The sequence below is a fragment of the Oryctolagus cuniculus genome, chromosome 1 (assembly GCF_964237555.1).
Source record: "Oryctolagus cuniculus chromosome 1, mOryCun1.1, whole genome shotgun sequence".
Taxonomy (NCBI): Eukaryota; Metazoa; Chordata; class Mammalia; order Lagomorpha; family Leporidae; genus Oryctolagus; species Oryctolagus cuniculus.
In genome coordinates, this window is record NC_091432.1 from 53,931,324 (window position 1) to 53,943,362 (window position 12,039).

At 43.4% G+C, this 12,039-nt stretch overlaps 1 protein-coding gene across 9 annotated transcripts in view; it reads right to left on the reverse strand.

The window, feature by feature from the left end:
• The window catches only part of MICAL2 (microtubule associated monooxygenase, calponin and LIM domain containing 2), a 226,177-nt gene that overhangs the window by 32,937 nt on the left and 181,201 nt on the right, over nucleotides 1–12,039 (reverse strand). For all 9 annotated transcript variants that reach the window (XM_070073245.1, XM_070073243.1, XM_051824713.2 and 6 more), the window contains one exon: nucleotides 944–1,059. In XM_070073245.1, the coding sequence (XP_069929346.1) occupies nucleotides 944–1,059 (116 nt within the window). The remainder of the gene's footprint in view (nucleotides 1–943; nucleotides 1,060–12,039) is intronic.

Genomic DNA, 12,039 nt, shown 5'->3' on the forward strand with positions numbered 1-12,039 from the left:
CCCAGCTTCCTTCTGATTTGTTCCTAGTGTTCTGAGCTGGGCCATGGGGAGTTGGAACCCCTGAGCGATTTGAGATGACGCCAAAGCTCCTAATGCCAGATATGGAAAAGTTGAGTCTGAGTAAACACACTTGGTCTTCCCCCCCTTCCTCTCCAGATCCTCAGTGCTCCAAAAAGTAAACACTGCCAGAGTAGTGAACCACTTCTCTGTCCACCCGGGAAGCATTCTGGGTCCAGCCATTGAGCTCCCTCCCGCAGCCCTGGTGGAAAGGCTCCAGCCCCAGTAGACAAAGAACACAGCAGCTGGCTTTGGTCGAGGGCTGCTTCTCTCTGTGTCTTTAGATGTGTACACTTAGACACGCCGACAGGGAAGCAGCCAAGTTTGTGTTTGTCGTCTATGGGCACGAGGGCTGTCAAGGGTCCTCCAGAAATACCAACGTTCCCTAAGCAAAGAGGACTGCTGGCGCCCCAGCAGGCACAGGGCAGGTCCCTTCCACGGGGGGCTCCTCGGACTATCTGCGTCTCGATGCAACTGCATGCTTCATTTCATCCTCCTGATTAGAATAAACATAACATTTTCCATGCAATCTGCCTCTAGTGCTTCTTAAATGAAGCTGTGTCTCCCTCGGGGAAATACGCATCTGCTTGCTGTGATTTTTTCAATGGTTTGCTCATTGGACTACATATTAAATCCGCTTTAAGAGCTTCAGTCACCAAATGGCTTTAAGTATATTTGTCTCTGTATCGTCCCTCCCCAATCTGAGTCGCTGAGAAAGTTTTTTTGGGGGGGGGGGGCTGGCGGGGGGGTGTTCCAGGTGAAAAGAAGGGCTGCAGATGCAATGTAACACAATCCTCCTAGGAAACCCACTGCACTGGGTCTGCAGTTTGGAAGGTCCACGGCCCCCACCCGCCCAGGCCCTCTTTGATTTTCCAAGCGCTGTTACCTTTGCCTGCAAGGAGAGCTCGGAACCTGAGCCTTCATCTCCAGAGGAGGAGGTGGTAGAAGACGGGGGAGAGGGAGCCTCCGTCACCTGTGCTCTGACAGGGATGCGCTGGGGGCCTGAAATGGGAACAGAAGGACTCAGTGAACTGCTAGCTTCTTTTCCTGCTCCACGACCCAAAGCTGCCTCGCCCTCCTCCCCACTTCTCCCCATTCCCTTTCTCCCTGCCTGCCCCTCACTGCACCTGCCAGGAGCGTGAGGCAGCAGTACCTAAGGGCAACTGAAAATTTGGCCCTCCACGTTAATTACATTTCTGGACCCCTGCCAAGGGCTTTGCAGCTCTCTTTTCACATTAAGAATAGAAAAAGGTATTATGCAGAAATCAATTAATTCCTTAAACACCATTTATAGGGTGTGTTGCTTAGAATGCATTCAGAGATGAAATCCATTATTAAAATGCATGTCTGAAGTTAGCTGAGTTACCTAAATGCTTGTGTAACGTTCGTTCTGCAGAGTAATTGAATGCAAAAAAAGTCAGAGCCAGCTCTTAAACAAATCGCCCTTCTGCGGCTCACAGCATCTGGCACCCATTTTTACTACATGACATCTGCTCAGTGTAAAAGAGCTGGCGTCAGAATGTCTGGTCATAGAAAAAAAAAAAAAAAAAAACCTCCCAAATGTAATCAGAAGCAAAAGGACTCTAAGCCCAAGGTTTTATCACATAGTCTCATGCAACATAAATATTTCATTAATTATGGCTAAACAAATGCCACTTTTATTTTCCCAACTTGCAGATATTATCACACTGTTGAAGTGATGATCCCGGTGCCAGGAAAGGCAGTTCAAGATAGGGAAGGCTCAACAATGGAGGGCCCACGGGACAGCCATAGTGGGGGGCGGGGATACGCCAGCCTCGGCACACGCGGTAGACGGTCGCAATGTGCCCATGCCAACCAAACTCTCCTTGCGAGCTGGCTGGGGACCACGTGAGAGAAGGTCTTCCAGGTGCTGCGGGCAGCTTTTATCCTTCTCAGTGAGAACATCTGCTTCTACACATCAACCTGATGCAGAGTCAATGACGGATATCTGGACTAAGCCACTGTAGACACTGGGCGTGAGAGCCTGTTACGAATTCAGGATAGGACATAGGACGGTGACCACCCTTACCCTGCCCTGGCAGCTTGGACGTGAATAGAAATACATGCTGAGTGTGTGGTGAGGAGGGGTGGAGAGGGAGGGGGTGGAAAAGCAATTCCAGCTCAACTCACGTTTTCTCCACCCTGCCTTCTTCCCTCCATAATTTGAAAGTATTCACCCCAGTGGGAGAGGCCAAGTTTTACAAAAGAAGGGTAATTTTAACCTCCAGGAGCCCATTTACATATGCTGTTATTTGAAGCAAAATAATGCCAAACATGTATATAGTAACACAGCCACTCCGGGGAGGGAGGTTGCTGTTTTCCGCTTTAATTTGCCAGATGGGAAAGCTCAGGTGAAGATTGGATCAGGCCAGGGCACCATCATGGGAGGAGGCGTGGTTAGGCCTGAACTGGGGTGGTGGCCTCCTTGCAGCCACTAAATGCCATGGAGTAATTCAGAGTCTGAGCACGCCCTTGGAGTGTGTGAGCCTGAGGAACTCACTGCACCTCCCTGATTTCTCAGAATCACAATTTCTAACTTGCAGCGTTGCTGGGAAGGAGCAATGCTAAGCGGCATAAATTGCCCAACACAGCACCCAGTACACTGTGTGTGCAGGAGGAAGCCTTATCGTCATCAGCATCAGCATCATCCATCAAAGTATCAACACTGCAAGATTAGCAAAACTGCCTAGTTACCCTTCAGTCCTGGAAGAAGTAAATACAAACCTAAAGCTGAAATTTAACTTTCAAAAAATATTTCCATTCAATGGCACCTTGAAATCGAGGACAAATTGTGTCCAAATATAATGCATGTGTTAAGCTGGCAGGAGAAAAGAGATAGAGCCACCTCATTCTCTTCTCCTTCACCCTCGAGGAGGTCATTTTCGGTTTGCAGTTTTTAGAAACTTTGTAGCTTTGTTCCATTCCCCCAGTGTTGCAGTGACTGATTCTGGAATTGATCTTCAACCACAAAGCTCTAGCAGTCAGGACAAATGTATATGGAGGATCTGTTTCCAGACATCGGGGCAGGTGGTAATACAGAACTGTGTCAGAGGCAAGAAGCAGCACAGAACAGCCCCACGTACAGTGGGCTTCTGCCTGCGGGCCCTCCACAGACTGCCGTGGACACAGGAAGGAAGTATCTATGGAGAGAAGCGAAGACAGAGATGGGACTTTGGGGCACACTGAGGAGCTGGAATGTGCGGGGCACAGCCCTGGAGAGGAGCTATGCAAAAACAGCATGGTAGTCCCTGTGAGTCTACTGCTTATCAGTTAGCTACGGATGGGTAGAGAGAAATTCCATGAGGGTGGGGAGAAACTACTGGGAAATCACAGGCAAGCAATCCCCAAAGCTTTTGCAGGACTGGGAAATGTTCAAGTTCTACCCAGCCAGGGCGGAACAAATATGTGAGACTTGAGCAGAGACCATGAAAGAGTCACACTTTATTAACAGGGGCAGATCAGCCCTGGAGTACAGGCTATTACATACCTGAACAATGCCGCTCACAACGCAAGCCTCAGGGGAACAAAGCGAACTAAAAGGGACTTCACTGCCTGCCAAACATTCTTTACTCCCTAGGTAATGTTCTTTCTTTATTTTTCTGAAAGATTATTGTATTTATTTGAAGGGCAGAATTACACAAAGAGGGAGGGGGAGAGGGCGAGAGAAAGAGAGACAGAACGAAATCTTTCGTCTGCTGGTTCACTTCCCAAATGGTTGCAATGGCCAGGATTGGGCCAGGTTGAAACCAGGAGCCTGGAATTCCATCCAGGTCTCCCACAGGAGTGGCAGGGGCCCAAACTCTTAGGCCATCCTCTGCTGCCTTCTCAGGCACATCAGCAGGGAGCTGGATCAGAAGTGAAGCAGCCAGGACTCAACCCAGCTCATATGGGATGCCAGTGTTGCAGGGGGTGGCTTAACCAGATGCACCATGACACAGGCCCCTATTTAAACATACTTTAAATATAGAAATAAAATCTAGACACTCTACAGTGTAATTGCCTCATGCCTAATAGTGTAGCAGCTGGTAAACAATGACTGTGTATGTGTGTGTGTGTGTGTGTATGGCAGGATGAGTTTGAAAATCAAGAGAAGAATTAGAGAGTAAAATCAGACCTAGAAATGACAGATACGATGGAATTAGCACACAACAATCCTGAAATAGATACTATAAGTGTACTCAAGAGTTTAAAAAGAATGTCCCCCCCCAACCCCCCCCCCAAAAAAAAAAACCTGCTAGACTAATAAACAAGTTTGAAAGTTGCAGGTTACAAAATTAATATATAAAAATCTGTAGCATTTCTACACACTAATTATGCATTATCAAAAAGAAATCCTAGAAACTCATGGAAGCAGAGAGCAGAGTGTTTACCAGGGACTAGGGCTGGGCTGGGGAGTCAGAGAGATGCTGGGCGAGAACACAACATTTCAGTTACAAGGAACAAGTCAGTACAACATGATGACTAGAGTTCATCATTATGGTTTGCATTCTGGAAAACTGCTAAGAGAACAGACTCTAAGTGTTCTCAACACAAAAGCTGACAAGTTTGTGAGATAATGCACATATCAGTTTCAGCTCTCTTGTGTCATTCTACAATGCAGACATTGTAAAGTGCCATGCTGTACACAATAAATATATATAACTTTAGTCAATTAAAGCAATTTAAACAAAAAATTTAAAATAAAACATGAACTTAATGAATACAGATGATACAAAGAATAAAAAAGAACCTAAAAATTAAAAATACAAAAGAGCAAGTAAAAATTTCATCTGACTATTTTAATAGCAGATTAAGCACTGCAAAGGCAAAAAAATCAGTGAAATTAAATAACAGCAGTAGGAATCATCAAAAATGAGGCACAGAGGAAAAAGTGAAATGGAAAAATGAACAGAGCCTCAGTGACAAAATCAAGAGGTCCAAAATACGTATGACTGGACAAGAGACGGGGAGACAGGAACAAAAAAGGTAGGTGACACATTATTGCCAAAAAACACATACACAGAAAATCTTAAGAGCAGACAAAGAAGGGGCAGGTGTTTGGTCCAGCATTTAAGATATGGTTAAGACCTGTGCATCCCATATTGGAGTACCTAGATTTAAACCCGGGCTCTGCCTCTAGATTCCAGCTCCCTGCTAAAGCAGACCCTGGAAAGCAGCAGGTGATGTTTCATGTACTTGACTCTTTGTCTCACATGTGGGAGACCCAGATTGAGTTCCTGGCTCTCTACTTTGTCTTGGCCCAGCCCCAGCCATTGTGGGAATGTGAGGAGTGAACCAGTGGATGGAGTTCACTCTATCTCTCTGCTTTGCAAATAACAACAATACTTAATAACAAAATAATATAAAAAAAAGACAAAAGTGATACATTATAGAGAAACAAAGAACCCTAATAAGAGACAATGAGATACTATCATCATAATACTGAAAGAAAATAACTTGCCAACTTATAATTCTATATCCAGCAAAACTACCCTTCCAACAATTTGTTGCTAGCAGATATGCATGCAAAAATCTGAAAAGTTCTGTAGCAGAACTATACAAGATACCAGGCAGAATGAATAATTTCAGAGATGATAAATATAAAATATTTTTTCTTCTTAGTTTTTAGTGTGGTTTGTAATATAGACATATAGATAGAAATAGGAATACAAATAAATGAATAAAATGTTTTTGAACATACACTAAAGCAAAAATGTATTAAAAATAACAAAAAAGAGGAAGAAATAAAAGTATATAAGGATATTCCAAAAGTTTATAGAAAAGCCATATTATGAAAAATACATTCATGAATTAAATTTTTTTCCACCAAAATAAACTCCTACTGACTTGTTATATCCTGTCTTAATGATCGAGTTTGAGGCACTAAGGAGGATAAGACATTAACTTGAAAAAGCTCTTATCCGAGAAACACGAATTCTGCTAAAAATGAAGCAAGAGCAATCACTGAATTAATGGTGAGCTCAGATGGAAGAATGCTAAAATTGCTGATGCTTTATGAAAAGTTGATGGGGGCAATGTCCCAAAGAAATCAGCATTTTAAAAATGGACAACTTACTTTTAAAAGAGACAAGAAGATGTTGAAGATGAGGCTGCAGTGGTAGAGAATCTACATTAATCTGGGAGGAAGAAATTAATCTTATTCACTCCCTCAATGAAGAGGCTGGGTGATTAATAGCAGAAACAAGAGCCAACACCACAGACATTTCAGTTGGTTTAGCTTACAGAGACTGAAAACTTAAGGTGGAGCAAACTTTCACTTGAAGGGTGCCGAAACCACTGCACCCAGGCCAGCTGCAGACAAGAGCAGGATATTCAACAGGAATTTTAAATATAGAAGATTGGGGGCTGGTGTTTTGGTATAATGAGTGAAGCCACCGCCTGCAAAACTGGCATCTCATATGGGCATCATGGTCCCAGCTGCTCCACTTCCAATCCAGCTCCCTGCTCAGGCACCTGGGAAGATAACCTGGGTCCTGAGGCCCCTGCAACAGTGTGGGAGGCCTGGATGAAGCCCCTGGCTCCTGGTTTCAGCTTGGCCCAACCACAGCCAATGTGGCCATTTGGGGAGTGAACCAGCAGATGAAAGATATCCTCCCTCTCTAACTCTACTTTTCAAATAAATAAAATAGTTTAAAAAATAAGGGATTAAAATTCTGAAGCATTTCTTCAAAGAAGAAATGCTTTACCAATACCATCCTGAAGACAAAACACAAACAAAGCAGTGGCTACCACGAGTTATACATGGTCCAGCCAAAGCAAAAATGGACATACCAAGAGCAAAGGTCAGGATGACATTTTTGGGACACTTGGGGTACTTTGCCTTCTGACTTTCTGATGCTTTCTAAGAGCGTTTTAGGGAAGTTAGCTACATTTCCATAGAAATACCCCTGGGTAATCTTTCTCACAGAATCTTCCAATAGGACAACGCCCCTGATCATTCCTCTCATTAAAACAATGACAATTTTACGAGCATTTCAATGGAAAATCATCAGGCAGCCACCTAACAGTTCTGATATGGCTTCTTCTGACTTTGTTTTGCTTCCTAATATTAAAAAAATCTTTAAAGTAAATTTATTATTCCTCAGTAATAATGTTAAAAAAAAATGCTGCATTGACATCACTAAGTTCACAACAGCTACAAAAAAAAAAAAAAATTGGCAATAGATTTAGCCAAGGATGTGAAAGACCTCAACAGTAAAAATTATAAAACACTGAAGAAAGAAATGAAAGAAGGCAAATGTTCAAAAATGGACAGATCACTCATGGTCAAGGATTATAAGAATGATACTGATGAAATGTCTATGATATCTGAAGTGATTTACACATTCAATGCAGTAACTATTAAAATACCAATGACAGAACTCAGAAAAGAAATCCTAAAATTTACATGGAAGCACAAAAGACCCCCAAATAATCAAAGCAGAACAAAGCTAGAGCCATCATAACATTTGATTTTAACATATGCCACAGAGCTATAGTCACCCAACCCAAACAGCATGACACTTACACAAGAACAGACAAAGACCAATGGGACAGAACAGACATCCCAGAAAACGAACTCAAGTATCTATAGTCAGATGATTTTTGACAAAAACAAAATGGAGAAAGAATAGTCTCTTCAATAAATGATGCTGGAAAAATTGGATAACCATATGCAGAAGATTGAAACTTGACCCTACCTCTCATCCCAAATAAAAATCAACTCAAAACAGATGACAAACCTGAAACTATGAAACTACTAGAAGAAAACACTTTAAGACATTGACATAGGCAATGGCTTTTTTGATTAGATTGCAAAAGCACAGACATCAAAAGCAAAATTAGAAAAATGGGATTATACCAAGCTAAGAATCTTCTGTAAGGCAAAGGAAAGGATCAACTCACTAAAGAGACAATCAACAGAATGGGTAAAAGGATTTGCAAGCTATTTATTGACAAAGATTAATATCCAAAATAAGTATAAAGAATGCGAAATATTCACTAGCAGAAAGACAAACAATCTAGTTAAGAAAGGGACAAAGAATCTGAACAGAAATTACGCTAAAGAAATATACATGGCTATAATATATACTTTTTTTTTTTTTTTTTGACAGGCAGAGTGGACAGTGAGAGAGAGAGACAGAGAGAAAGGTCTTCCTTTGCCGTTGGTTCACCCTCCAATGGCCGCCGCGGCCAGCGCGCTGCGGCCGGCGCACCGTGCTGATCCAATGGCAGGAGCCAGGTACTTCTCCTGGTCTCCCATGGGGTGCAGGGCCCAAGCACTTGGGCCATCCTCCACTGCACTCCCTGGCCACAGCAGAGAGCTGGCCTGGAAGAGAGGCAACCGGGACAGAATCCGGCACCCCACCCGGGACTAGAACCCAGTGTGCCAGCGCCGCAAGGCGGAGGATTAGCCTAGTGAGCTGCGGCGCTGGCCAATAATATATACTTAATAATGCTCAATATCCTTAGCCATCAGGGAAATGCAAGTCAAAACCACAAAGAGATATCATTTCACTCCAGTTAGAATGGCTGTTAACAAAAAGAGAATCTATAGCACATGCTGGCAAGCAGGGGAGAAAAGGATTATATGCTGTTGGTAGGATTGTATATTGGGACAGCCACTGTGGAGAACAGTATGGAAGTTCCTCAGGAAACCAAAATAGATGACTCAGCAGCCCCACTTCTAGGTACACAGCTGAAGGAAATGGAATGAGCATAACAAAGGGACACCTGGATTCCCATGTTCATTGTAACACTATTTTTTTTTTTTTTTTTGACAGGCAGAGTGGACAGTGAGAGAGAGAGACAGAGAGAAAGGTCTTCCTTTTGCCGTTGGTTCACCCTCCAATGGCCGCCGCGGCCGGCGCGTTGCGGCCGGCGCACCGCGCTGATCCGATGGCAGGAGCCAGGAGCCAGGTGCTTTTCCTGGTCTCCCATGGGGTGCAGGGCCCAAGCACTTGGGCCATCCTCCACTGCACTCCCTGGCCACAGCAGAGGGCTGGCCTGGAAGAGGGGCAACCGGGACAGAATCCGGCGCCCCGACCGGGACTAGAACCCGGTGTGCCAGCGCCGCTAGGTGGAGGATTAGCCTAGTGAGCCGCGGCGCCGGCCTTGCAACACTATTTTTTAAATTTAATATTTATTTTTACTTATTTGAGAAGTACAGCCAGAGAGAGAGAGAGACAGAAAGGTCTTCCAACTGCTGGTTCACTCCCCAAATGGCTGCAACAGCCAGAGCTGAGCTGATCCAAAGCTAGAAGCTAGGACCTTCTTCCAGGTCTCCCATGTGGGTGAAGAGCCCCAGGCACTTGGGCCATCCTCTGCTGCTTTCCCAGGCCATAGCAGAGATCAGAAGAAGAGCAGCTGGGACTAGAACCAGCACCCATATGGGATGCTGGCACTGCAGGTGGAGGCTTAGCTAACTAAACTACAGTGCCAGCCCCTGTAGCACCATTCATAGTAGCCAAGGTATGGAATTAACCTAGGTGTCCATCAGTGAGTGAAGGAAATTGTGTGTGTGTATATATATATATACACACACACACACACTGGAATATTATTCACTCATAAAAGTACTAAATCCTGACAATTAGCAGTAAAATAGAAGAAACTGGATGTCATTATATTAAATAAGTCAAACACAGAGAGACAAATATTTTATTTTCTCTCTCATATGTGGAGATTTTTTTTAAAAAAAAAGTCTATATGAAATGTTTTAAAGATTTATTTATTTCATTCGAAAGCCAGAGTTACAGAAAGAGGGAGAAAGCTCCCATCTGCTGGTTTACTCCCCATATGGCTGCCACAGCCAGGACAGGGCCAGTCTTCAGCCAGGAGCCTGGAATTCCATCTGTGTCTCTCATGTGGGTGGCAGAGATCTAAGCTGTCAGGAAATCTTCTGCTGCTTTCCCAAGCGCATTAGCAGGGAGCTGTATTAGAAGTGGAGCAGCTAGAAACCCGTGCTCATATGGGATGCTGGCACTGCAGGTAGTGGCTTAACCTGCTGTGCCACAACACCAGCCCTAATAGAAATTCTAAGAGTGATTAATAGAGATGAGGAAGGGTTGGGATGGGGGGGAAAGAGACAGGTTGTATAATGGGTACCAAAACACAATTAAATAGAAGCAATAGGCTCTAGTATTGTGCAGCATAGTGGGGCAACTAGATATCACAACCATGCACTACTATATACTGTATAAAGAATTGCAAGAGAGGAACTGGTGGGCCCCAGAAAGGACAAAGGCTGGGACATGGAGATGCTGATTGTCTGATTTGCTCAGTTCCATTGTATGAATCTGTTGAAATACTGCACTGTGCCCTTAAAGATGTACACAGCACTGTATATTAATGAAGTATCTTAAAAACAAAGCAAAAGATAGACAAACTACAGTGTGAAAACTGTAACCACCAGCAAGTCAGGCAGCTATATTAAATTAGTTTTCAGACAGGAAACATTAACAGAGATACAGATGTACATTCTGTAATAAAATGGGTAAATTTATCAGGAAGATAAAACAACTTTAAATGTTGTCTGTCAATGATTATAGAGCCTCAGAACATATGAAGCAAAAGCAGAATTGAAAGGATAAATAGAAAATTCAGAAATTATAGTTGCCAGTACTAACTATCCTCTCCTAGTAACTGATAAATAAACAAAAATAATAAATAAATAAACAAATAAATAAACAAAAATAAGTCCATAACTTACAAACACTATTAAACAATTTGCTCTGCTTCACCTCATAGAATGCTTTGGCAAGGCTGGCGCCGTGGCTCACTAGGCTAATCCTCCGCCTTGCGGCGCCGGCACACCAGGTTCTAGTCCCGGTCGGGGCGCCAGATTCTGTCCCGGCTGCCCCTCTTCCAGGCCAGCTCTCTGCTGTGGCCAGGGAGTGCAGTGGAGGATGGCCCAAGTGCTTGGGCCCTGCACCCCATGGGAGACCAGGAGAAGCACCTGGCTCCTGCCATCGGATGGGCGCAGTGCGCCAGCTGCAGCGCACCAGCCGCGGCAGCCATTGGAGGGTGAACCACGGCAAAAAGGAAGACCTTTCTTCTCTCTCTCTCTCACTGTCCACTCTGCGTGTCAAAAAAAAAAAAAAAAAAAAAAAAAAAAGAATGCTTTGGCAAACAACAGCAGATACTTCTCAAATGCACATGAAACATTCCTTTAGAAAAACAATATGCTGGGCTATACAATAATCTCACTAAAGGACATTAAAATCATAAAAGGAAGTATTATATTCTTAGAACTGTATATATGAACTACATTAAATCTGTTCTCTTTATATTAATATTAAAGAGAAAAGAAAAAAATCATAAGAGTATATTCTCTGACCATGAGGGAATTACATTAGAAATTAGAAATAACTAATTGAAAGATAACCAGGAAGATTCCCAAATATTTGGAAACTAAACAACATATTTCTAAATAACTCACAAGTTAAAGGCGAAATCACAAAGAAAATTAAAAACAATTTGGATTGAATTAAAACACATGTCAAAATTTTTAGGATGTAGCTAAATCAGTTCTTAGAGAAAATGTATGGCTTTAAATGTTTATATTAGAAGAAAAGAAAATCTGAAGTTCATACTATAAGAAACAAGGAAATATGACTTACTTTCAAGGAAGTTGCAATAAGACTATCAACTGACTTCCAATAGAAACAATGGAAGCCAAAAGACAATGGAATGTTATCAAGTGATGGAAAGACAATACTGCCAATTTGCAATCTATATCCTGAAGAAATGCCTTTTGAAAACAAAGGCAGGGGTCGGCGCTGTGGCACAGTGGGTTAGTCCTCCAGCTGCAGCACTGGCATCCCATATGGCCACTGGTTCAAGTCCTGGCTGCTCCACTTCCAATCCAGATCTCTGCTGTGCCCTGGGAAGGCAGTGGAAGATGGCCCAAATGCTTGGGCCCCTGCAACTGCATGGGAGACCCAGAGGAGGCTCCTGGCTCTTGGCTTTGGATCAGTGCAG